Genomic DNA, 27,064 nt, shown 5'->3' on the forward strand with positions numbered 1-27,064 from the left:
CTCACGCCTTGCATTTTCAGACCTGCTCTTTTTCCATCCAGGAATATTGCTTCCCACCCAGAATATAAATGGTCTCTTCTCATGGCATAGTTTGAGACTATGGCCAGAAGGACTTCAGCGTAATGATTTGACTTCGGTCTGAGGTGTAATATGGGTCTGAGAGTTCATGAGTGAAGGATCTGAAACACAGGGTTTAAATGGGCTCTTGTGTGAAATTCCCACAGTTGTGTTGGATACAGTAAGTCATATCTCGCAGAGACTGTCTGGGATCCGCACACGTCTATCTGAAGTTGTATAGTCGAGTTTTCTTGATGTTTTGGAAATGCTCAAATCTGTTGCTTCATTCTCTTGGTTTGCTTTGTGTTGTTGTGGGTGATGCTTGAGGTTTGTCTGACACTGGCAAAGCATTCTGGGTCTCACGACAGTGCCAACTTTCCCACTCCACACCCACTCTCAACTTAGATGATTTTCATGGAGATGTTTTGTATCTAAAGGTTAGTGTGTTCTGTTCCATTAGCTGCATCCAACTATAAACGTTTCCGTGTGGCTTGACAAATGTCATTGGTTGAGTCAGAGACTACAGAACGCTTAACTGACTCGCAGTCTTCCAGGAACACAATGGATCACTTGCAGTTGAACGTTTTAACGGAGATAGAAGACTTCATTTTAACATCCAAACACAAACTTCACACACTCCTTTCTAACGGTCTGAATGTCTCCTGAGCTGAACTTCAGTCTCTGTTTGCTCTCCGTGTGAAGGATTTCAGCTCGAATCCAAACTAAACTCTGTCATTTCCTAATAAGAGCATTGGCGCTGAGACTCTTGTGTGTAAATCTTGAATGACCTTGAGGGCATGAATAAATATAGTCAAAGTCATCAAACATACGCTTATTTCATTGTATAAATCTGTTCAAAAACTGCTGATACACTAATAGTATCAGATTAAAAAACACGGTATGTGATATGGTATGTACACTAATGGTTATTATATTTGACAGTGTTTGCTTGAAAGTCTGTGTTTTTGGAATGTTTTCCTGTAGCTCAGTGGTTAGAGCGGCGCTAGCAACACCGTGGTCATAGGTTCCATCCCAGGGGATTGCACATAGTCAGAAACAAATGTTTAGTGCAATGTAAGTCGCTTTGGATAAAAGCTTCCGCCAAATGCATGAATGTAAATGTACTTTATTTTTAGTGTAGGGAATCACACAGACAATAACTGTGATGTCAGACAGAATTTATTCAAGATCTTTACACGCTGCAATGATGTTTTGATTGTTTACATATGGTTATTTAATTGTGCGTTCAATTACTTTGTTCAGTGATAAGCAAAACATTTCCGTATTCTAATGATTAACATCATTATAAAACACCAGCAGAATGAATCAATGTGCATTTCTTCTGCATTACTGTAGTGCCATCTCTTGACCTGTAAATGCATTGCATGTCAAAGGTTTTCAAGGCAGATCATATTTTGACAGTGGTCAAGTTTAATCTTTTGTTTGCCAATGTTTCAGGACTATCTTGTACACATTATAGACAGCAGAGATCTGCCCATCAATCCAGAACAAGTGTGCTCTTTATTTGGGAACATTGAACAGATCTATGAGTTCAACAGGTAAGATTTAACACAGATTCAATGACATTTCATTGCAAAATTTCAGCATCTTTGTTTGATTAAACAAGACATTTTGGACCCAAACCGTTAACCATTAGCTCTCGAGCGTCTTATAAACCTGTTTATCAGCAAACCAAGACTGATGCATGTTTAGTGTCTGTTGAATTAAATCAGTTGAATCATTCTTATTATCCGTCATGAAGCGTCAGTCGATCTCATCTGTGTTAAACGAGTCTTTCATCATTTACTGGAGTGACATCATCAGTGGAAGACTTGAATCAGATGAGATCAGATGCTCATCAGCTCTCAATCACTCTGATGTCTTTTGTTTGCATGAAGAAAGAATTTAAAGAAACCAGAGCTGTTCATTTACACCATGTAGTCCAGATGAGCTTATAAATAATGTCAAATATGTGAAACGCTTCTCTAAAGCGGCTTGTTGACATGTGTGAGAGATGCGAGTCGTGTTTCCTGGTGCTTGACCGTGAGGATGACCGACGCTTCTTCTGGGCCACACAGTGTCAATTCAAACAAGATGAAAAGAGTGAAGTGATTCCATACATGTAATGTGAATGTACGTTTGCATAAAGTACAGTATGTGTGGTTGTTTCCCTCTCCGGCAGCTGTAGAGATACAGTGTTTGCTGTAAGTAATGAAATATTTGTCTCTGTGTGTGATGTTTGTGTTGAGGGTGTGTGATATGTGTGTACAGTGTGTGTCATACTGTATGTGACTGCAGGTCAAAGTAAACGCACTTAAATGTGACCGTGGATCACTAAACCAGTCTTAAGTAGCACAGGAACATCTCTGGTAATCGCCCAAAATACATTGAAAGGGTTGAAAAAATGATCCATTTTTCTTTCATCATGTTCCATGAAGATATTTTGTATATTTCCTATTGTCAAAACTTTACTTTTGTCAGTAATAAGCTCTGCTAAGGGCTTCACTTTTACAAGGTGACTTTCTCAATGTTTAGAGTTTTAAATGTATTTGGTCCTGTCCACCACACATCAATGGAAAGCTCATTTATATCCATTGTACCCTTAAGACTGGTTTTGTTGTCCAGGGTCACAAATGTGTTTGATGTGAATTCATTCTTTGGTGGAACAAACACATCTTGTGATATAAACAAGCCCTTTCAACTGTAAGTCATGTCTTCATGTATTAATATTCTATATGAAAGTCAAGTCATTGCATTGCGACTGTGAACAGCCTACAGTTGGATAAAGAACTAAATTAGAGAGAAATGTGAGAGAACTCTTTTTATTCTTTATTATGGATGTTGGTGTCTTTTATAAAACCGGGGCAATGGCAACATCACAGCGCAGTAACCTGCTTAAGGCCTTGTGATTTCACCACGGTTAAAAGAGTTTACATGTGCTGGTGCTAGAATCAGTGTAATGACAAAACAATCACAACGTTTCTACATGTCGATTCTATTTCAATAACTAAACAACATGAGGATTGAATCAGATCTGTTTACACTAGAGCTTCATTCACAGAACTATAATAAAGTTTTTTTTTTTATTGCTTTTTATAACTTTTACAAATGTTTTAGTTTTTTTATAAACTTATTAATGTAACTTCATTGCATGTTGGCGGTATTGTATTCAGTTTTATTTGCATGGTTGCAAAGCAGCTTCACACACATTTAGACAGCTGTTACTGTAATGAGCAATAAATGATACAGTATATATTATTATAAAACATTTTTCTCACATATTGATATCAAACAATCTCATTTATGGCTGTAATTTAGTGTTTTATCAGAGTGATACTGAAGCACGGTGTTGTTTTTCATTTCATCTCTTCAAGTGTAAGTGAAATATTATGTTTGATCTTACTGTGTGTTTTTGTTGTCTTGTAAGTGACTTGTTACACAGTTTGGACGCGTGCGCCTGTGATCCTGTGGCCATCGCCCGCTGCTTCGTGGACAAGGTATCAAATACATGATGAACATAAATATTCCATTCAAACTTGAGCTTGAAGTAGAGACGGTTTCGTGTTTGATTATAATATACAATTATATTTTACATTTTCATTCGTACTAATATCATTATTTTACTGTATATTAATGGTATTTAATTACATTTAAATGACTCAACATTGATTCTTTCCAGAGATTACGTTTGGGCCACTTAACGTTTATGTTGTTGCTGCTGATATACTTTCACTTTATTTTCAGAGCGAGTATTTTGACATCTACACGCAGTACTGTACAAACTACCCGAAGTAAGTAAAGCCTCGATCTATTGTGGTGCCAGTGGACGCTCGTGTCAGATTGTTCCTTTGAGTCAATATCGACCTTCATAAAAAACATCAGACAGACAGTTTGAGTGAAGTGAGCCTGCTGAGAGACGCCATCTGCGGTCTGCATGCGTCTCGCTGTAATCAATTCCTCTATTACATGATAGAACCCTGTGAATGTAAGAGGTTGTAGCATATTGATAAAAATGAGAAGGAGGATATTTGTGACCCTGGATCTTAAGTAGCACGGGAAAAGCCAAAAATACATTGTCTGGGTCGAAATTATAGATTTTTCTTTTATGCCAAACGTCATTAGGAAATTAAGTAAAGATCACGTTCTGTGAAGATATTTAGGTAATTTCCAACCCTTAATATATCAAAACTATATTTCTGTGAGTGGATGTCCTGCTACAGCACCTCTGACTAACAACTTCAAAGGCAATTTTCTCAATATCTTGATTTTTTCGCACTCTCAGATTCCAGAATTTTAAACGGTCGTATCTCAGCCATTTATTGTCACATCCTAACAACCCACACACCAGTGGAAAGATTTATTATCCAGCTTTCAGATTATGAAACTAATCTCAATTTCATAAAATTGACCCATAAAGGCGGGCATACACGGTGCGATTTTGCTGTCGTACGAGTTCGCACTTTTAAACATTTTTAAACATGTCTTAAAAGTTCATGAGCTATCGGTTTGAATTCATGACATGTGTGCGGTTGAACGAGCCGATTTGTTGATCTATCTGAAGTTGACCAATCACGAACTAGGAAAACCACAGAAGAAGATAGACAAAGATGGCAGCGCCACAGCGAATGTGGACTATTGAAAAAGAGGATAAACTCGCCGAAGTCTGGCAGGAACAGCGAGCGCTGTATGATGTTTCCAGCAGCGTGTACAGGGCCATCCGTGATGATATTTTACAGCGGATTTAAACATATAACAAAAGGCCTGAAGGCAGTTTTCTGCATCACTTTTCTCCCACAATACAATATGTAGGCTATTCCATATCAAACATTTGGCCTGTAAAAACAATATGTATACAATTATAATACCTAGACTATCCAGCAATAACATTTGTTCAAAAAATATAAAAAAACTTTTATATATGCTTTTATATATGTCCATGCTTTTCTCTGCTCTTCAGCCAAACTCTTTGCCATGCCCTTCTTTTTCTTTTCTTTTTTATTCTTTCGCAAGCCAATGCTGCCACAAAAAAAGCAAATCTTCCTCTGACTCCATGTTTTTGGCGCGGAACTTTGTGCGATTGCTTCGGAAATCGGCAGGTCGTAAAATCGTGTCGTATATCACCTCGTCCGTATGATTTTCAGATAAACTCACTCGTGACGTGTGCGTGGACATACGATCTTCCGACCATCAGAATTCGCACCGTGTACGCCCGCCTTAAGACTGGTTTTGTTGTCCAGGGTCAACAAAGGTTAGTTTGGATGAAGAGAAAAGAAAGCAAACAGTTGCTTCTCTCTGTAGTTTTCAAAGCTAACACCATTGATCTCCTTCTGTCTCTCTCTGCGTGTAGTTCAGTGGCAGTGCTCACGGAGTGTTTGAGGAATAAAACTCTGGCCAAGTTCTTAAGGGATCATCAGGCGTCTTGTAGACGTTCTCTTCCTCTGGGTTCTTACCTGCTTAAACCCGTTCAGAGGATTCTTAAATATCACCTGCTGCTTCAGGTAAAGACCACCATACCTTCTGCAGATGTTCACAGGGATGTCAGTCTGTTGTGTTCTGGGTCCACGACCCTTCACCACAGCTGTATTCTCTCCCAGACTCATGAGTTTAGTTTTTTCCAGGAAATAGCCAAACACTTTGACTCTGAGGAAGACGGGTATGATGTGGTGATAGAGGCCATCGACACCATGACAGGAGTGGCCTGGTACATCAACGACATGAAGCGAAAACACGAGCACGCTGTGAGACTTCAGGTGTGTAGGGGTTGAAAGGTTGTCATCATTATTGTGACCTCGTATCTAAATCAAGTTTGTGCCATCGTTCTGATTTATCAGTTTCAAGACTGTACCATCTGTGATTTCTGTTGACGATACGTCTCATTAAACACACCAAAGTAAAGCAGTTTTATAGTTTAATCATGTAGTAAACTATGGTTATGTCACTTTTACTATGGCGATATGTCCAGGATTAAGTGAATGATGTAAAAGTTAAAGAAGTTTTTTTTAAATATGCAGACAAACTGCTTTTGTCTCGCGATGTAAGATTTGAGTAGTGATGTAGTACTAATAGAGTAAATGAGTGAAGTAAAGGGTAATATTACTCTCTAAAGCAGAGAATCGGTGTTGTGCTTCAACTAAGTGTTAATGAGTTCGGGTGAAATATGACTGTATTTAATTTGTGATGTTAATGAGCTTCATACTAACACATCATCAACACAGTCATGACTCATGAGTCTGGAGGATCTGTTCATTCATTCATCTGCTCACAGGAGATCCAGTCTCTGCTCATCCACTGGAAGGGTCCGGATCTCACCAGCTATGGTGAACTGGTTCTGGAGGGAACCTTTCACGTCCACCGGGCCAAGAACGAGAGAACCCTGTTTCTGTTCGATAAGATGCTGCTCATTACCAAGAAACGAGGAGAACATTATGTCCACAAATCTCACATCTCGGTACACGATGCTTGGTTTCCTTATTTAGATTTACGGTTAGATAAATCTCTTAGGTAGATTAGACTCGTGTCACATTTAAAGATGTCATTGCATTAGGAGGAAAATATCAAAGCATGGAATCTTGGAGTAAACTATTCACTTCAATTGGATTTTTAATTTATAGCACATTAGACAATTTATACGATTTAAAAACAGAATATAAAATATGTGGTATTATTGCTTATAATGATGTATATTAGCACTGATGACAAAATAAATGATGTTTAATAAACAAAGTTCGGGAGAAGCCCTGGTAAATGACTGCACACCGAGCACATAATCGCCAATCACACCAATTATACAACCAGCGTCAGCAGAACACGTATAAATATAGAGAAGCTCCTCACCTCAATCCTCTCGTCCGATTTTCGCAATCCCGCCACCACCCCGACTCCTCTCCTTTTTCTGCCTCTGGCAGCCGGGGGGATGGGCGCTCAGGGCTCGGTCTGGGCTCCCTTCCCGGTAAAAGGGGGCGCGCTCCGGGCTTGGACGGGAGCTCAGAGCCCTCTCCCCGGACAGTACACCAAATACGCATAAATCCTAATTATCCGCAGCCAGAATTTGCGGGGGCAAACTCGTGAATTGTTTTAAGGATTTAATCGGACCGTTTATAGATCCACCATGAAATGAACTTGTTTATTTTTATAAAGCTTTCTCCCGTGTGGTTTATAGATTTGACATAACCTTTTGTCAGTTGAAAAAATGAAGTATTATGGCAAAGAAACAGAGAATGTCAATATTTGTCCTGTTGGTCTTCAGTGTTCCACACTCATGCTGATTGAAAGTGCCAAAGACTCTCTGCGCTTCAGCGTGACCCATTACAAACAGCCCAAACAGCCGCTCATGGTTCAGGTGAGTGTGATGTCACAGCCCACGTGACCTTCATTCAGACGTCAACACAAATGTCACACATGTCTTTTTCTCAGGCCAGAACTGTAGAGGAGAAGAAAGTCTGGGCTCATCACATAAAGAGGCTCATTCTAGAGAATCATCACGCTGTCATTCCACAGAAAGTACGTAAAACATCCAGCACATGTTTGACTCTATCCGTTGTGCTGGGACTTATAATCTCTTTGATATGTGTTGCCATCTTTTTTTTAGGCCAAAGACGCCATATTAGACATGGATTCGACATGTGAGTTGAGTTTGACCCTATTAAGCTGCCGTCTTTATAGACCGGTCACTTCCAAGACAGCAACTTATATAGGAGCTCGCGCCACAGCGATTGGAAATGTTTTGCATATAGTTAATAAAGGAAGAAGAATAGCCTAAATGAGACATTTCTAACTAGTCTTGTTAAGCAATTCATTATTGTTCTCCGTATATTTCTTTGTCTCTCCGTCAGGTCTGGTGAAGCATCGCTACAGTCCGGACAGGATGAAGAAAACGACATCTTGTGTTGTTGATGAATTCTCTGCCTGTGCTTTAAAGGAGCGGAGAAGATCAGGTGTGTGCTTGTGCTTCATCATCTTCAAGTTCTGTCTCCAGAACAGTTTTAGTTCTCATGGTGTTCTCTGTTTGGTTTGACAGAACCGGGGAAACAGATCACACAGAGCTCAAGAGGTAAATGGTTTTAACCTATCGGGTCTTCAAAGGACACGTATGTAAGACAAACCAAAACAATAGATGTGTGTTTTAGTTTTTTCTTTGTATTTAAATCTTTCAAACAAACACACGGAAACAAAAGCGAACGTTTGAGTTGACACAATATCTGATCAAGAGAAATGCTTTGTTTCATATCACATTGAGCTAGTTAATGTCCACTTAATCACATCTGATCAAAATCAAACTTGACCCAACCGAGCCGCTAATAAACCAAAGATCACAGATGCGGTTTGTAAACAAAGAAAGTTTCTGATGGGATGTTTGTGCCGGATTGATGGCAGGTGCGTCGTGTTTGTGTTGATGTGGGTGACACGTGGCCTTCGCCCGCTTTAGCATCAAAGCTTTCTGAGACTCGTCTGTGTCAGATCAAAGGCCGTAGCCCTCATTCTCCTCCCGCACACATAATGATGTTAATTATGGGGTCTATCAGCGAGACCCTTTGTTATGTGCTCGCTCTTTTCAGCCCACAAATCTGTTTTTGGCTGCCGTCAGCTCGGCTCCATTATGCATTTGAATTAGCAGAAAATAAAAGGCAAAACCCAAACAGTGTTATCTCGTTCACTTCCTTCTTTCTGTCTTGCAATTTTATCATCTATCCAAATAAGCTGTCCCTTCCAACCTCTGTCTCTCTGCTGGAAAGCAGCGGGAGTGTCCGAGTCCTCAGAACTGATTTGGAAATCTTAAATACACTTTTTCATTTTATATATGCAATGCCGATGTAATGTTTAGTTCATGACCGCGAGCTTTGCAAACAATGAGCTGTGGTTGAAATGCATCTCGTATTAATAAAACGTTGATTTGTTTTTCTGTCTTTGCATGATGGTACTCGTCTTTGGACATTGATCAGGAAGTCTTAAGGTAAGACGTCGTAAGGCATGCTTTTCAATAGACCTTCAAATGGTTTTCACCATAATAAACCATCAGCTGTTCACCATTAAAACCAGAAGGATGTTTCTGTATGTAGTGTGTTTTATTCCAGTATGATTTAAAGAACTATATTGGTTCCATCAAGGAAACCCATCATAGAGACCATTATAGTTTCCATTAACACCAGGATCACTCCCATTATAGCCAAACATTTCTTTTGAGGATTTATTTGGCATAGAAGCTGACATGGCGTTAAAAAAGAAAAGTTTCAATGAGGGTTTCTGTAGTGTTTTGGTCAGCAGGGTGTTGAGTGTTTGGATAAGAATCATACACTGAGGTACTGGATGCCCCCTCACAGAGTGAAGAGTCATTACATGATGGTTCGGTTGTCTGGAGTGGATCTGAGATTCATGTTTACAGCGAGATTTAGTTCCATTGGAATCTTGATGGGGAAACATCACTCGTGTTTGTTCATTTGTGTAAATAATCGAAAGGTTTGCATTAAGGTGTGAATAATTACTTGATTCCTTGATTTGCGTAACGTGCTCTTATATCCTACCTGAATGGATGTTTGTACTTGGTAGTTTGAAATTTGTATTTGAGACCTGTTGAGTATTCATGTGATCTTAGTTTCTTTCTCCTTCGTGGTTTGAAATGAATCCAGACTTTCTCATGTGGTCATGCACTCTCGATCATGCTTGTGATTTTAAACTCAGGATTAGTTCAGTTATAGCCTCACGTGTTCAGTCTTGTTGCTATGGAGATACACGCCGGCTCTCAACCCACAACTGTGTGTATCACCCAGCACGCCGACAGTGAAGGCGCTCTGTTAGTGGTGAAAGAGCAACGTCTACTTCCGCCGTCTGCAGACGTGAGGTCTCAAATGATGCAGAACCATGTAGATCTGGAATCCAGCACAGGCTCGCTGTACGACCCCGACGAAAGGAGACCTCACCAAGAGCGGGAGGAGGAACAGAAGATCGCAGATGATGGAGGAGAGGAGCTTCTGATGGAGGATGAGCAGGTAGCTGACTTCACCTCTTCAGTTCTGGCCGCTCTGCAGTATAGAGCCAGAGCTTTGCTTTCACATCCAATCACAACGGTGAGACTCGCGGTCACCTGGGCCTTTCTGATTCCTTCTGTGCCGTTCATCTAACACACACGTTACCTCCGCTTCACACTGTCACGAAACACTGCATGTTGCATGACCTAACCTGTGGGCACATCTGCATGCGTGACCACTAATCAGTGAAACCCTTTGAAGTTTGCACTACACCTGCAGATGCATGATTGAGCCTGATAAGATAGAAATTCAGAATAAAAACAAGTTCAAACATTAATCTTTGTTACATGTCTCAGGAATCATCCTTAAAGGAGCAATGTGGTTTTTTTTAGGAGGATCTATTGACACAAATGCAATATAATATACAAAACTACGTGTTCATATGTGTATAAAGACCTTACGTAATGAACCGTTGTGTTTGTAATACCTTAGAATAAGCTATTTCTATCTACACACAGAGCGGTCCTACATGCATTGAATTCATCAAGCGTCACCTTTTCAAAGTAATTTACGTGAAGTTGTGAATGCACATCGCGGAACAGAGCAAGGCGAGCTTTTGTGTTTATAAAGCATATACATTTTTATTGTCGTTTGGCTAAATAAGACCCTTATTCGACGTCTGGTATTGTTTAAAGCATTTTGAAGCTCCACTGAAACTGTAATTTTGACCTTCAACCGTTTGGAGTCCATTGAAGTCCACTATATGGAGAATAATCCTGGAATGTTTTCATCAAAAAACTAATTTTATTTTCGACTAAAGAAAAAAAATACATAAACATCTTGGATGACAACAGGGGTGAGTAAATTAACATGAAAATGAATGATGAAAGTGAATCATTCCTTTATTTTCTGTAATAAATCAGACATGGGTCTTTCTACAGTCTTTCTTATTTCCTCTTGATCTCTTCCGTGCGTCAACATGAGCGGACACGCTGTCCCAGCCGACGAGATCTTTTTGTACTGTGTTGGCCACCATTGTGTTTCGAAAGGGAGGGGTGAGCAGAGGACTGAGAGACTGGTTGCAATTCTCAAACCCACTGCTAGTGGCTACTAAAGTCCCAATTTAAGATCTTTAAGGTTTATGTACCAATAATTTGTTGAATTTAACTTTTTAACTTGGATGTTATGTATGTAGCATAATAAAATGTTGATTTCTGGAGTGAATACAATTGTTTACTTATACTGAGGTCAGATGCTGGAGTTTGACATTTTAAATACAGGTGGTCTTTAAATGTAAATGGATTTTGATTGATTTTGTCAACAAAATATTTGTCAATGTTAGCAAATTTAGGTAAAAGCATCTGATAAATACAATATGACATTGTCAGCTGCAAAGAAAATTGTTCTGAAAGTGATCCCAGAGATATCATTTCTCAGTTATACAGCTATGACCCTGTTATTATTCTTTTTAAAGTGTTTATAGCTATCGTTCTTGGTCTAAACGGGCCTCTATTGCTAATGGCAGGCTAAATTGTTAATTGTGTTTTGTTCTCATGTATAAGTGTTTAAGTACAGATCCTTCCATGTGAACAGTTTTTACACTTTCTGGCTAAGGAGTTTTTTTCTGTAATGAATCGCTGTTGTTAAAATTGGAACGTTACAGCATCATGCTTCGTAAGATCACATGCATAGTAAAACAGGACACCGGGCGTCTCAAAGTGTTTTTTCACTTGGAGGCGCAATGAGATTTTTTTGATTGAAGTTCAACTTCAAAGGGAAATTTAACTGTCAAATTTTGGGGGTGGAGGTCGGATGGCTTACCGACCGTGATTACATTAAACAAAGGTTGCCATTTTATTGTTTGATGGCGCACAAAAGCAATTTCAGAAGGTCAGTTGTCTGTGGAAAAACATTGAAATGCATTGATGCTTTTAAACGAATCTGTTGAAATATAATTTGGCTGCTGAAGAATAAGTGACGCTCTGTAAACAGCCGTTCTGTGTTTTCTGTATGGTGTTCTTTCAGGACAGAGATGGATGCTGCATTACTGCAGAGAACTGGCCGATGAGCAAGAGACTTCAAGCAGCTAATGAAGAGAAGTGTCAGCAGACGTCTGATAGTTTGACTTGTTTTGAGCAGGTAATGTCAAGTGTTGAATATGTGAAAAGTTTCACCTGTAATCTGCTTCAGGAGATTCATGTTTTAATGCACATTTGAGGCCCAAACGAATGATAAAACAGTCTAGCCACATTCTGTATCATTACTTTTCTTGATATCTGACAGCCTTTCTTGTCTTCTGATAATGCATGTCTTATGTTTATTTTGTCTCTACATAATTCTATCCATCTGGACATCAACTAGCCTCCAAGCACAGAGATGTGCAGATAAGCTCTTCTCAAATGACATTTCCTTCAGTAATCAGGCGCTGGCAAATCTCACAGGGCAAATCGTGTTTCTTCCTAAAACTGTTGTGTTGGTTTGTTTACAGAAATAAAAGTCTGTTCCTTTGAGTTGAATGTGAGAATGCACAAAAGAGTGTGATTCATGCAGAAATGTGATGTTTCATGAACAACGCCCATTGTGTTGTTCATACTGGACACTTAGAGGACACTGATGGGAAATGTTGTCTATTGAATTAAGTTATCTTCGCATCCTCTCGGTTATAATTTGATAAGTTACTAAAGTAACAGAAATAACTCTTTGCACTCTGTCCGCTTTCTAGAGCTCATCTGAGCAACACGGTTCACCGAAGATCTCATGTCCGCTCGGAGTCACTGAGGAGGATGTGATGGGCCCATCACACAATTATCCACAGACAGGTGGGACCGTCGTCCCCAGATACAACACTGATCCAGTGATAAGAGATCTCTGCAATGGAGGACGAGAAGAGGAAGAGGATTTGGAGGATAGTGTGGGTTTCTCGTCCACAGAAGTGCAGGACAAGACGGAGACATCTCAACTCTTGGGAGATATAGATGACATGGAGGTAGACGAGGAAGTTGAAGCACACGGTGGCCTCTTGCCTTCATCTGTCCTGGACAACGCCAGTGATTTCTCACAGCAGTTTACCGGCAGTCTGTCCCGCAGGAGCAGTCTGGGAGCAGATGGGTCATGTGACATGAGCTGCCCATCTTCTCGATCAGAAAGCAGAAGGAGCAGTTTGTTGAGCTGTAGTACAGAGACCCGTGAGAAAGACAAAGAGATCAGAAGGTCCACTCCAGAACCAGTCAACCAGAACGTTCCCGACAGCTCGTTCAGACCAGACCAGAGACCTCAAAAGAAACAAGACACGCTCTCCAAAAAGGAACGAATGCTCATACATAAGATCAGACGATACTACCAACACGCCGAACATCAGGATGCCAGCTTTGCCATTAAACGTAGAGAAAGCCTCTCGTACATTCCCGCAGGCCTCGTCCGCAATCTTAGTCGACAGCTCAATGACCTTACGTCAGATGAAGACGTGGCGTTGCACCAGAGGCCATCTTCCATCACGCGGCCAACATCGTGGGCTGTCTTCAGTCTGCCAGGCTTAGAAAGTAAGAGCAGGTCCAAAGAGTGTATCTCTGACTCCCAGACTCAGAAAGCAGATGAGATGTTTAGTAAAGATGAGGAATTTCGTCCTGCGTCTGATATGGTTAAGGTGTGGCAACAGATGGAGGTCAAGAGACTCGGGTCATCTGAAGAACCTCAGGACTTGGAAGACACAGAGTGTTCCTGTACGACGACACCTGATCAAGAGAAGAGAGCAGAAATCAGTAAGACTAGCCCTGATAGTGGACTTGGTGAACCTTTGCTAATAGTGGAAGAGTCGGATGAAAGTTCGACCCCTCCCAGAGTCAACACCTGCTTGGAAAAGGATGAGAATCATGAGTTTCAAAGCCAACCAAACCGGGAACACAAGATTCAGGAGCGACACGAAGTCGACAACGGTCCTCTTCCCAGAATAATCTCTTTAAGGTCTGCCAACGAAGAAGACCTCATCCTGCAAGACATGGAGAAGATGAAAAATAAAGTCTTCCAGCTGGCCAGACAATACAGTCAGCGTATCAAAAACAGCAGACCTGTAGTAAGACAGAGACCCAAGGTCACAGAAAGTCATTTCATGCCCAAGAGTTTGTCTTCTGTCATGGAGGAGAAACCTTCAGGAAAAGAGAAAGGTGGGTAAAGTGTCTGAATAGAATTCTTCTTCATGAGTTCCAGAATAACAATACATAACAATTCCTTCTTAAGGGTCAATAAGGTAACTTGAGATTGCTGAGGTGTTTCTCAAGTGTAAAGACTTGGCTGCCAAGACTTGGGTCATTGGTTATTTCTGCATGTGTTGTAGTCTCAGTACTATATTTCTCAGTACCTTGATTTGTCAAAAGCAGACTTTAAATAAGTATTCTTTGTGTGTAGGCTTGCCTGACAGGACACTCTCTCTGGACTTGAATGAGCAGGGCCTTGTTCAGGACTCTGAGAGCACTAGTCCATCCTCCAGCATCTGTTCTCCTGAAAGTCCTCAGTTTCCCTACTTCTGTACATTAAACATCCAGAGACCGCAAAGCCCAGTACAGGTGGAAAGCTTCCACTGGCCAGATGTGAAGGAGTTGTGCTCCAAATATAGCAACCAAGGTCAGAAGAGCGTCTCTCATCATTACCCACTGGGCCGTAGTGTATCTTTTCCCGAGAGGACGCTGGATCATGAGCTTGAGAGGTCTAAAGCTTCATGTACCTTGTCTTGTTCATCCTCATGTTATTTCACAGAGCAAAGAGCTACAAACACTGATCCAGAGGCTGTACCTTCACTTTGCCGAGTAGACTCTCTTGATCACAGTCTTGAAACACAACACATACGTGAACAACCGGTTAGCTGTTGTGTTACAGGTCACATAACTCTGTCCAGTGGAAAAGACTTGATTATGGTTGAGAAGGTCTGTAGGGTCAAGCAGAGCCTGGAAACAGAGGACCGTAAAGAGGGTCGGTTAAAATGGGATTCCATTGCTAAATCTGAACTTGCGTTGATAGACTGCACGAGGCAGGACGTGAGGTTTGGCACGTGGGTGCGTGGAGGTCAACAACCCTGCTCGACTGACGAAACCGAGACCAGTCAACAGCACTTGGTTAAAATCCTGCGGGAGAAATTTCAGAGCCCAAGTTCTTACACATGAGGTCTATTGTGTTACATTGAAGTAGAAACTCAGAGCGTTTACATTTAATGTTGTGCTGCATACAGAACATATGACTATAGAAAAAAAGAGATGTGGCCAATGCAATAGATCTTAAACAGGTTGCGGATGACCCCGGTGGTGCTGTAATTCATTCCTTAAGACTATTTTGAATCATGGCTAGTCATGTGTGTCTTAGTTCACTCTTTCCAAGTGATAAGCCGCAAGAATTACAGTAATTTAGTGTACAGTAAGGCTTGCAAATGTCTTCACACTTGTACTATGTAAGAAAAGAAAGAGACCTGCTTTATGAAATTCAGAATATCGTTCTTTAAGCCAAATCGGGATGTGTGTATTGAGAGACAGTGGCAGTCATCTGCACTGACCACAGGAAAGAACTTAATCTCATCAGGTCATATCACGCTAATGAACAGAAAACTGGAGTTTATAATCGGATCACACCAGATCTGTGATAAACAATCAGAAGATTGATGTCATTTCCCATCTCTGGTATAAAATATGTTGAGCGGTTGACTGAATGTCTGTTGTTAATTCACACTGCTGTATATTGAATTCATTAGTGTTGTTTAAAGGTCAAATGATTCCACACTCAGTGTCTGTGTGATTCAACTCAATGGACACTAATGTATGTTCTAGAACGGCCACAGACTGTGTCATTGCGTTTGGGTGAATATTCTTTATTATTGGGGGTTGGTATGATAAGCTAGCTGTATTTTTCTGCATATTGGTATGGGGGTTGATCCTTAGGCATGATGTCACTGTTATTGTATGCATTTATCTTTCTTATTTATTTGAAATGGTGTAAATATCTGTCAGCTGTGACCGTTTGTAAAAATGACCCGGTTGTTTATTTCAGTTTTAGTTTTCTCTGTTGTAAGACAGATGTACAATTAAAAACACTTTCAACACCGTTATCATCTGGATTTCTTCTTGTCCTTCATCATGGCTATTTTTTATTCACAACGATGAGTGTGTGGTCAAATGAGACCACACACACACACACACAGAGCAAGACTCTGTTTATCAGTGTTTTTAACTGGTATCTGAATGAGTTTGTTTCTGGCAGTTAAATGAGTTGTGAGTTCTTCCAATGTTAATGTGAAAGGGTTGAATCAAAGCTTTTATCTCGTCCTGTGTAGAGAATGGTTTCAAACTAAAGCATTTGTTAGAATGGTGCATGTAAGGGAAGTTATTCTAAACTATAAAACATACTAACCTTTTGTGAAATGTCAAGATGCTAAAGTATTTTTAAACCTTACCTTACGTAGTAAATAATTAAGTCTGTACTAAAGTGAAGTATGCCTTTATAGTGGGTTACTTCTACACTGATTAATTGTATTTTGCTGTTTTTCCTTGTTCATTTGCAGCACCATTCATAGTTTATAAAACCTTAAAAGCACGAATTAAAAACATGAAAATGATTTTGTTGGTTGTACTCTAAAGCACGTGAGTTGTGCAGTGGGTGTGATGATGATGATGATGGGCTCCTCCCCTCGTGATGGGCAGCTTTCAGCATCTGAAGGTCTCATGGAGACAGACATGGAGAAACAGAGCTGCTGTGTGCACGCACACAACTAAAGGTCCAGACAGTGTGAAAACAAACCCAAGAGCTGCTGCGAGGATGGGTTGCGCGATCTCTGGATCCGATCTGACAGCAACATCAGGACCACACGAGAGGAGAGATGCAGATGAGCATCATCAGACTCCAGCGCAGCTCACACCACATCAGATGAGTATCATCAAAGAGTCCTGGAAAGTTATCCAAGAGGACATCGCCAAAGTGGGAATCATCATGTTTGTCCGGTAAGAATAAACACTGCGTAACGCGTCACCAGCGTATGTCCATATGTCACTTCTTCAATATTACACTGACAAAAACTCGTTTTTTATTTCATTATTCACACCTTTAATGTGTCTGTGTTTTTATATTTCTGTTTACTTCAGATGAATATGTAACTTAATCATTTAGCATCGGATTCTTCAAACTATAGAACCATTTGAGAGCGGGGCTAGTTGTCACATTTCTTCCTCGCGTTAAACATGTACCGGGGCATGTTGTCACAGTGTACACCTGCTGTTTATTGACACTGATAAAAGAATACTGACGTTTAAAAAACAGATATGCGACTCTTTACGGTCTGAACAGCATAAATGTTTTATAAGCTATTTCATGACAGTTTCACGTCACAGCCTACATGAAAAAATATTGTAGTATAATTAAGTGTTTACTGTAGTACAATTTCTGGACACAGTAGTGTTTTTGAACCTTTTTATTGTAAATCTAAAAAGCAGTATTTACTACAGGTCAATTCACTGTTTTTATATCTTGTATATGTTTGTCTACTTTAGTATTCTCTATTACACATAAACAGTACAGTATTCTACAATCTACTGCAGCACATTCTTAAGTGTATTATAGTATTTTTCATGTGGGAGTAAATGTGAAAACAATTCATGAAATAGTAAAAAAAATATGGAAGAGTATAATATAATAATATAGTTTAGAAAAATGAAACTGTTTATGTTTTTTATGAGATTTTCCAGCAAAACGAAGTATGATTAACAAATGGCATTCAATTACACACAGGCACACTTCTGTTGAAGTCTCATTATTCTAATAAAGTCTATTCATTGTATGTAAAAGCAGATTTTGAGGTTATTGACTTTAATATGAACTAACAGCTTAAATCACAGTGATATTGAAATGTTAGCTTAAAGGGCGCATGTCCCAATTGAAGACACGTTTGAAGTGCACATTTAAAGACATACATCAACAGCTCTTAAATAAAACCCATCATCACCAGCCCCAGCCTCTCATTTCTATTTGACATTTGAAGGGCTTTTCTAACTTCACCCACACGGCAGACTGGAACCCAAAGCACTGTGAGCTTGAATTCTTTTATTGATTAAGATCTCAAAGATGTCTTATCATTCGTCTGCATTCTGTTTCTCACAATATGATTCAGAAGGGTCACAGCAGCATCATCGTGTCACGTGACAAAACTGACATTAAATCAATATTCCCAGTGAAGTTCATTTCTTACCCCTCTGGCTCAGAAATAAAACAATACAACAAATGTGTGATAAAAGACATTGATCTGATCAGTGAAGTGTGAGGGAATTTCACCTCTTACACTATACAGAATGCTGTTTTGCAGATCTTAGTAATGTCAATATATTTATGTTAATGTTAACGCGTTTGCACTAAATGTGTTTTTATACTTTTCCACTGGTTTTAATGGACAAATCCAAAACACACATTTAACTATAAATATATTAGAATATATTGAAATATAAATATATCACATTAGGAAATAAAGGACGAATGCTGCAGATCTATGTTCCTTTGAACAGTTTAATAAACAAAGAGCAGTTTACTTACATTTATATGTAAAAAATCAAAACAGAAAAGACGTGTTTGCTTTAACGTAACTATAACATCAGCTTTATCAGGCTCATTTTATTAATTATGAAATGAATGTTGTTTTCATCATGTCAGATGGATGCAAATCTGTGTGTGTGTGTGTGTTTCAGTGCTCCAGAGAGATAAACACACACTTGATATTGTGCAACCAGCTTTCTGGACATAATAAAAAGACACATGACTTTCTGATTGAGTGAAATGCAGTTGACTGTAACCATGGTGATTAGAGACCATCTTACAGATCTGTGCACACGTGTGTGTGTGTGTGTGCGTGCGTGCGTGTGTCAGAGAGGAAAGATTGTATTCCTGTTCTCCTTTGGGCTCGGCCCCGCCGCGGCACACACAGCTGTCATACACACCTGAGGAACTCATTATACTTTCACAGGAGAAAAGTCATCCAGCAGTTGCACAGATCTCTGCTGTGTGTTGTTGTTCATTGTGATCCTCAGTTGAACCTGTTGAAATAGAGACTGTAAATGCCATTGCTTTATTTGAGTTGGTTGCATGAGGCACATTTGAAAATGTCTCTCCGTTCCATAATAAAACATATAAATCAAGTGTTTTTACAGTTCTCCATGTAAACACATCACACAAGTTTTGTGTGAATAAAACTTGTGTGAACGAGCTCATGACAATCTGCTTGATGCTCAACAATCCGTCTGTGACCGTCGGCTCTCGTGAAATCTCCTGAACACTGATGATGAGTGAATCCCTCACCGCCTCACACGTGTCTGTGCACTCCATCACTGGCATTTCTGTCTAAGGGTCAATATGTGAACAATCAACATTCTGTCATCATTTCTTCATCATCACGTCGTGTCAGACCTGTTTGAGTCTCTTTCTTCTTCAGAACACAACAGAAGATATTTTGAAGAATGTTGATCATCAAACAGCACTGAACCTCATAGACTTCCACTGTTTGAATACAAAACCACTGAGACATTTCTCCAAATATCTTCTACTGAAGAAAGACTCGGTACAGATTTTTACAATGAACAATCAGAAGATCCGTCTCTCATGAGCGGCTTCATCTCTCGCACCAGATTCAGTTCGCCAAAATATCATAACACTCATTTAACATTAAATCACATAATATCACATCTTTTGAAAGTTATGTTTCTCTATCTTTTTGACTGTTTCTTAATGAGATCTCATTTCTAATCTAAAATCTAATTTCTTTTTACCATCGACGATACTGACAAATAACAAAGATATATTTGGGTATTATTACTGTGGCCTAATGGTTAGAGCGTTGGGCTTGTGATCAGAAGGTTCTAATCTCAGTGTCAGCAGGTCATGACTGAAGTGCCCTTGAGCAAGACACCTTACCCCTGATTGCTCTGCAGTAATGTGACACTGTAAAAAACTACTTGTAAGTCGCTTTGGATAAAAGCATCTGCCAAATGAATAAATGTAAATGTAAATGTAACACTGAGCTCAAAACAACAGTTTCACATCACAGTAACTAACCATGAGTCGTCCTAAACTTCACAAGCGTACATATGATGGTCTTTGTCTATTCTGACATCGCACTTCAAGGTGCTACAGACATTTCTAGAATTTTATCACAGTTATTACTTAAAAATGATTTCTTAAACGTGTGAACATTTGTAGAGTTTTTGTTTATTGGTAATATACTGAAACATTTTAATTCATGTAACCGAGATTGACTTGAAATAAATGAACACTGAAACATTGATGCTACATGAAAATGAATATCACCAGAATAATATAGTTCCACACAAGAACTATAAAAGGAAACAACAATTTGTTACACTGTACTGAACATAATATAAACACAATTTTTTTGTAAATGCAAACAAACTAAATAACTTTGTACATTGTAAAACATTTACCTATTTCAACTTAAAAACTTTAGTTGAAAAGTTGCTTTAAATGTCAAAGGTCATAAGGTGCCAAGGGATTGCGCACACACACACACACTCATTTATTACAAAATAAATGTTTAGTATAATGCGATGTAGGTCACTCTGTGTCTGTCAGACGAAACGCATGAATGTAAATTAACTGAAATTATATTAAACTGACAAAAAATCTAGCAGTTTTAATAGCTAAAATAGCCCAAATGTCTAAAATAGGAATTTCACTCTTTCAAAGTTAAAGGTTGCCTGACTTAAAGAGGTTTTATTATGTGTGAGTAGTTGTTTAATCTGATGAATGTCTTATTCACAGGTTGTTTGAGACTCATCCGGAGTGTAAGGATGTGTTTTTCCTCTTTCGTGATGTGGAGGATCTGGAGAGATTACGCACCAGCAGGGAACTCCGAGCTCACGGCCTCCGGTCAGTATTCAATCACTCAACACAAAGTGCCTTTAAGAGCCCCTACATCTGAAATTCCCACAACATCAATGAATCTCGACACAATCAGAGGTATTACTGTCACATTTACCAGCAGAACTCGAGCAGCTCGCCGGTCGCTTCGGTCATCTCCGTCTGCCAAGCGGCGCTCTCAAGCGGCCGTAAAAGGCCAAGTGGTTGTTGAGCTTCACGCACGGACGTCAGCCGCTATGTGTGTGTTTGTGTACGTGTGTTTCTGTGTGTGTGTGACCTCCCCGCGGGCCGCTCGGCTCATGAGCTCAATTTAGACCCTTTAACAGTCTGATAACAGCAGAGGAACACGAGGGGACAACAAGTCTTCTGTCTCATAATGCTGTGACCTAAATAAACATGATCACTGTGACCAATTACCATTGACATATATTAACTCAAACATGACATTATACAGTCAGCACAGTCAGGTGTTGTAACTTTTAATCAAAGTCTCTGAGTGCAGCTGTGACGTGTCAGAGGAGAACTGGTCCTCCCGGCTGAGTCTGGTTTCTCCTGAGGTTTTCTTCTCCATTTATTTATCATTAGAGTTTGGGTTTCTCTGCACAGGGCCGTGTTGGCTTGCTCACCAGGAGACTCCTGACATTATTATTTATGAGAATGATCTCATTTGTCCTACAAACACCATGCAATGTGCTGTGTTTGGCCTTTTCTGTTGTTCTTATTTTCTGCTGTTAAGCTGCTTGAGAACATTGCACATGTCTATAAAGCGCTATATCTATCAAATTGAATTGAATGTGTTGGTTAGGTTGGTTATGTTGTCTTAAGGATTTTTGTTTTGTTTTATTGTACAGATATCTAAACTAATTTGTATCAAGATTCATTTTCAAGTCAAAGTGACCGTAGAAATTTTGTTTTGATTTTTAAAATGAAATACAAGAATTAGGTAAATTCATGTTTAAAGAAAAATCTGCTAATGGGATGAGAAAAATTTACTTTATTTACTTCAAGAAACACTTGTGTTGTTTTAAACATTAAACTTTTTTTTTTTTTTTTTTTTCTTTCTTAGAACAAAACTTAATATTTAGGTCACTTTTCTTGTCAAGTAAATGTATCTTGATTTAAGCAGTATATATACATGTAGATATTTTTGTAAAGTTTTGTAAAATATTAGTAAAAAGTCACTGTGGGGACCCAAACTGAGGTCCTCATGGGCACAAAAGCTTATAAATTGTACAGAACGATCATCTTTGAAAATCTAAAAATGTTGAAAGTTTTCTAGGATCTTTAAGGGTTTGGGGATAAAATATACAGTTTGTACAACAACTCATTACGTCTATGGACTGTCACCACAGAGATATTAAAACATACATATGTGTGTGTGTGTTGATTGTGTTTTATGCTTTTTTGTTGGTTTTGTATTTCATATATATATATATATATATATATATATATATATATATATATATATGTGTGTTGATTGCGTTTTCCTGTTATTTGTTGTCTGACAGGGTGATGTCGTTCATCGAGAAGAGTGTGGCCAGACTGGATCAGTCTGATCGCTTACAGACGTTGGCGCTGGAGTTGGGCAGAAGTCATTATCGTTATAACGCCCCTCCTAAGTATTACGGGGTAAAATCACACATCATTCATTTGTGTTTCTGTGATTATTACAGCACTACTGTTATGTGTCTCCTGGTTTTTATGACAAGGTTCTCAGATTTAGTTGTGTGCTTAATCTCTAGGATACTTATTTGTGTTTAAGTCTTTACACTTTGTAAGTATGAACTACATTTATTTGACCAAATATGGTTCCTAAGGGCTTTTGTTTCAAACGGAGTTACATGTAACAGTGTAAACTTTGATTACGCATGTTCCATTTCTTTGTTTATTGGCATTAATGAGAACATTTATAATACATTTATGAGATATTCAGATAGCAATTAAATTTTTTTCTGAAAAACAAATCTTTTTTTTCTTTGCTTCTAGTGCAAGTGAAGTTGTATGTGAGCTGATTTCTAGTCAGATTACTTGTGTTTTGTCTGTTTCAGTATGTAGGGACCGAGTTCATTTGTGCTGTGCAGCCGATTCTAAAGGAGAAATGGACACCTGAACTGGAACAGGCCTGGAAGGTAAAAGACACGAGTTCTATATCCCCGCACAGTCTTCTCCTCTTTAAAGTTCACAGGTTTATCATCACTTCTTCTTCAGCTGTGATTATTGTACTATATTTATATTTCTCAGCAGTGTCCGAGCTTCATGACCTCTCAATCACAGTCTGAACTCATGCTCATTCGAACAAGTCATTTTCAGATTTCGCTCAAGAGACACGGAGAATATGAAACGTGCGACAGATCTGTAATTATAAAGGATTTCTAGATTTGTTGTGTTTAAATCCCTTTAAATCCCTCAATGAATATTTATCAGAGTAGATGAATCTTTCCGTCATTTTTTAAACAAACCTTTAAAGCTTACTTTGTGTATATATGGATGGTTATTATATAAAACATTCAGCACATGACATCGAAACAAACACAAACTAAAAATTGATCAAGTCAGACTTTTGGTTTACTAACTGGAATCCATGAACTGATTTCAAATGAGTAACTGGTATGTTTTCTCTCTAGACACTGTTCCAGTACGTCACACACGTCATGAAGGACGGTTATCTGGAAGAAGAGAAAAACAAACACAACCATGCGGTGACATCCACTACAGAAAGACCAGACAAGAGACAGACGGCCATCTGAAGCCCTCACACATTCTCACTTGTGTATATAGTGTACTTATTTCTTTAAACTCTTGACTTTTGTTTTTTTATTCATCAGATTTGCTAGTAATTTCAAGATGTATTTCAAACTGTGTAGATGATGTAAAGCAAGCGTTAACAGAGAACAGACAACAGACTTCCATCATCATGACTGAACTGAATTTAATTCTGAGCTCCTGACATGGAAATCAAAAGAAGTTGGGACTCTAATTACAAAACCAACATCTAGTGATGCTGAATGCAATAAATGTAACATTGTAAGTGAGATTAACAAACAAAGGTGGTTTCATTCCTGTCAAATAAACTGTCCTCATCAATAAATCAACTTTATAGAGACTCCACTGTACATCTTCAAACCAGACTGATGCTGTCGTTCAGATAAAGCAGCAACAGTAATAACCTTCAATAAAGGGGGAATTGAAATCTAACAAATACACATGAACTTAAGTCAAAAGTCAAGCAGGAGAAACACTTCGCCTACAACAAAAAAGAAATGTCTGCGATCAAAACATGGCTTGTATTTTAAATGATGAATTCTTTATCAACAGAACTTGGCTCACTCAATGAAATCCTTAACATCTTAAAGAACTGAAATCTAATATTCTGTAGTAAATCCAGTAAGACTAATGAAATCTGGTTTGGAACGGCAGACGTCAACATTGGCAGGTTTTAAGGTCATCCTTATCGAGCGTCCACAGAGAAGCAGCACACACAGGATGAATATCCCATCCCAACCGGAGCAGATGTTTTATGCGGGCGTCTGATTGAGATGCTGCAGGGGCTGATGGGAAGATGGAGTGGCACCGGTGTGTGTTTGATGTCCTGGAGAGGTTAAATTAACAGCACACCCTCTCTCGCTCTTTTTTTTTATTTGATTTTGTCAATCACTGTGTTGCATTAGACTTCTTGCTTTTACTCTTTTTATCTTTCTTCTTCAGTCCATCCATGTGTGCTCTCAACAAGTTAGAATATGCCTGAAAGCAAAGAAAGAAAAACCCATATGAATATACTGCTTTTACATTTACCACATCAACACAGCAAAAAGTCAAACTTACCATCTGAAATTTTATGACTTCTTTGGAGCTGACCTAAAAGAGACATTACACATATTTAACACTTTAGTCACTGTTTAGTATAAGATAACATGCATGCAAGTGAACGAACTGTTCTCACCACTGTGCTGATTTTCCTCTTGCCGTCTGACGCTCTGAACAGACATTTGTTGTCGGCCGGTTCAAAAGTCTCTGGATGTCCTTTTCTGGGGGCCGGCTTTGTTCTGCCATCATCTTAAAATAAAAGAGAATCAAGTACAATCTCAACAAAACAACTTTCTGCTTGTACTTTAGTATGTTTCATCAAACATCAAAGCAAACGTAAAAGAAACATCTTATGGGACTTTATTTGTACGCTGGATCATATGAACCTACACTTTTTTAAAGTGATGACCACACTTCCACTGGTCCGGCATTTCTGGAACAGGCGAGTAAGTTCGGTAAGAAACTGCAGAGAGAGAGAGAGAGAGAGAGAGACAGAGAGAGAGTGAGAGACAGAGAGAGAGTGAGAGAGGAGCGAGAGACACAGAGAGAGAGAGAGAGAGAGCGAGAGACACAGAGAGAGAGAGACAGAGAGCGAGAGACAAAGAGAGAGAGAGAGCGAGAGAGAGAGAGAGAGAGAGAGAGCGAGAGACAGAGAGAGAGAGAGAGAGAGAGAGCGAGAGAGAGAGAGAGCGAGAGACAGAGAGAGAGCGAGAGACAGAGAGAGAGCGAGAGACACAGAGAGAGAGAGACACAGAGAGCGAGAGACAGAGAGAGAGCGAGAGACACAGATAGAGAGAGACGGAGAGAGAGAGAGGGAGAGAGAGAGAGAGAGACAGAGAGAGAGACAGACAGAGAGAGAGAGAGACAGAGAGAGAGAGAGACAGAGAGAGAGAGAGAGAGAGCGAGAGACGGAGAGAGACAGAGAGAGAGACAGAGAGAGAGACAGACAGAGAGAGAGACAGAGAGAGAGAGACAGACAGAGAGAGAGAGACAGAGAGAGAGAGAGACAGAGAGAGAGAGAGAGAGAGCGAGAGACGGAGAGAGACAGAGAGAGAGACAGAGAGAGAGGACAGAGAGAGAGAGAGACAGAGAGAGAGACACAGATAGAGAGAGACGGAGAGAGAGAGAGGGAGAGAGAGAGAGAGAGACAGAGAGAGAGACAGACAGAGAGAGAGAGAGACAGAGAGAGAGAGAGACAGAGAGAGAGAGAGAGAGAGCGAGAGACGGAGAGAGACAGAGAGAGAGACAGAGAGAGAGACAGACAGAGAGAGAGACAGAGAGAGAGAGACAGACAGAGAGAGAGAGACAGACAGAGAGAGAGAGACAGAGAGAGAGAGAGAGAGAGCGAGAGACGGAGAGAGACAGAGAGAGAGACAGAGAGAGAGACAGAGAGAGAGAGAGACAGAGGAGAGAGAGACAGACAGAGAGAGAGAGACAGAGAGAGAGAGAGACAGAGAGAGAGAGAGAGAGAGACAGAGAGAGAGAGAGACAGAGAGAGAGAGAGAGAGAGACAGAGAGAGAGAGAGAGAGAGAGAGAGAGAGAGAGAGAGAGAGAGAGAGAGAGAGACAGAGAGAGAGAGAGAGAGAGAGAGAGAGAGAGAGAGAGAGAGACAGAGAGAGAGAGACAGAGAGAGAGACAGAAATCAGTGACATGACTTTTATGGCATGATTCCAATAATCTCAACAACATAACAATGATAAATATAATCAGCATTTATTAACAGATTGTACATACACTAGTGCAAATGGATAATGTTGTAAGTTGATGTAGTGTTATATAGATGCACTATAACCAGCTGACTAGGTAACTTGAACCTTTCTTCAATAAAGTTATTAAAACTATTAGTTTTAGTGATTAATGATCAATATAATCCTCTAGTAAGATCAATACTCTGCATCATTATCCCTAAGAAACACAATTTAAGAAAACGTCTTAACATCTGTTCTGCTGTTAAATCTTTGAAATGAATGAAGCGATTTAAAGTCGGACAGAACAGTGTCTACAGTGAGTGTGAGCTTTAGCTTGCTAACGTGTTTTAATTCCACGACGCGGTTTGAAACGTCAACACTCAGAGTCTCGTGTACGCTAAATGTATTTCTCCTACAGTTCGACATTGAAAATATAAGATCAATGAATCTTACCGCGTCGTTTTCTAATAACACCATGACTTTATCGATGAATGAGCCGCTAGCACATTGAGCAGAAGAACACGTCGCTCTCTCAGCTGCGCTGAAGCTCCGCCCATCCCGTACTTCTTCATGTGTGACACAACATCGTCACAAAACATCATCACTGCCGCCTAGCGGTGCGTCACAGCCTTGCGCATTTCCATTCTTTACGATATAAACGCTTC

The 27,064-nt window shown here is 39.6% G+C and overlaps 3 protein-coding genes across 3 annotated transcripts in view; 2 read left to right on the forward strand and 1 right to left on the reverse strand.

The window, feature by feature from the left end:
- Positions 1-16,097, forward strand: part of LOC306895851 (pleckstrin homology domain-containing family G member 3) — a 32,500-nt gene extending 16,403 nt beyond the window's left edge. Inside the window, exons 4-19 of the mRNA XM_079459393.1 lie at positions 1,516-1,616; positions 3,485-3,554; positions 3,802-3,848; positions 5,405-5,555; positions 5,676-5,807; positions 6,323-6,505; positions 7,304-7,396; positions 7,471-7,557; positions 7,646-7,679; positions 7,890-7,991; positions 8,075-8,107; positions 8,997-9,127; positions 9,780-10,118; positions 12,045-12,158; positions 12,742-14,179; positions 14,421-16,097. Of these exons, the coding sequence (XP_079315519.1) occupies positions 1,516-1,616; positions 3,485-3,554; positions 3,802-3,848; positions 5,405-5,555; positions 5,676-5,807; positions 6,323-6,505; positions 7,304-7,396; positions 7,471-7,557; positions 7,646-7,679; positions 7,890-7,991; positions 8,075-8,107; positions 8,997-9,127; positions 9,780-10,118; positions 12,045-12,158; positions 12,742-14,179; positions 14,421-15,172 (3,807 nt within the window). The 3' untranslated portion in view covers positions 15,173-16,097. The remainder of the gene's footprint in view (positions 1-1,515; positions 1,617-3,484; positions 3,555-3,801; positions 3,849-5,404; positions 5,556-5,675; positions 5,808-6,322; positions 6,506-7,303; positions 7,397-7,470; positions 7,558-7,645; positions 7,680-7,889; positions 7,992-8,074; positions 8,108-8,996; positions 9,128-9,779; positions 10,119-12,044; positions 12,159-12,741; positions 14,180-14,420) is intronic.
- Positions 16,098-16,731: 634 nt separating this feature from the next.
- Positions 16,732-24,002, forward strand: xgb (x globin). Its single transcript, XM_079459497.1, has 5 exons — positions 16,732-16,993; positions 20,808-20,915; positions 22,415-22,535; positions 22,955-23,035; positions 23,531-24,002. Exons 1-5 carry the CDS (start codon positions 16,812-16,814, stop codon positions 23,651-23,653), a joined length of 615 nt encoding a protein of 204 aa, XP_079315623.1. The 5' UTR covers positions 16,732-16,811; the 3' UTR covers positions 23,654-24,002.
- srp14 (signal recognition particle 14) lies at positions 23,816-27,020 on the reverse strand. Its single transcript, XM_079459498.1, has 5 exons — positions 26,853-27,020; positions 25,101-25,173; positions 24,847-24,959; positions 24,729-24,761; positions 23,816-24,647 (listed from the first exon to the last, which is right to left on the reverse strand). Exons 1-5 carry the CDS (start codon positions 26,874-26,876, stop codon positions 24,558-24,560), a joined length of 333 nt encoding a protein of 110 aa, XP_079315624.1. The 5' UTR covers positions 26,877-27,020; the 3' UTR covers positions 23,816-24,557.
- Between the last annotated feature and the right edge of the window lie 44 nt (positions 27,021-27,064).

This window comes from Barbatula barbatula (genome assembly GCF_947034865.1).
Source record: "Barbatula barbatula genome assembly, chromosome: 6".
Classification (NCBI taxonomy): Eukaryota; Metazoa; Chordata; class Actinopteri; order Cypriniformes; family Nemacheilidae; genus Barbatula; species Barbatula barbatula.

Excerpts from the sequence above, each read along its gene's own strand:
- xgb (XM_079459497.1), top strand. The coding sequence starts at position 16,812 with ATGGGTTGCGCGATCTCTGGATCCGATCTGACAGCAACATCAGGACCA. Across the intron at positions 22,536-22,954 it reads CCCCTCCTAAGTATTACGGG|TATGTAGGGACCGAGTTCAT; the intron begins GTAAAATCACAC and ends TGTCTGTTTCAG. Across the intron at positions 23,036-23,530 it reads AACTGGAACAGGCCTGGAAG|ACACTGTTCCAGTACGTCAC; the intron begins GTAAAAGACACG and ends TTTTCTCTCTAG.
- srp14 (XM_079459498.1), bottom strand. The coding sequence starts at position 26,876 with ATGGTGTTATTAGAAAACGACGCG. Across the intron at positions 25,174-26,852 it reads TGTTATTAGAAAACGACGCG|TTTCTTACCGAACTTACTCG; the intron begins GTAAGATTCATT and ends CTCTCTCTGCAG. Across the intron at positions 24,762-24,846 it reads AGAGGAAAATCAGCACAGTG|GTCAGCTCCAAAGAAGTCAT; the intron begins GTGAGAACAGTT and ends TGTCTCTTTTAG.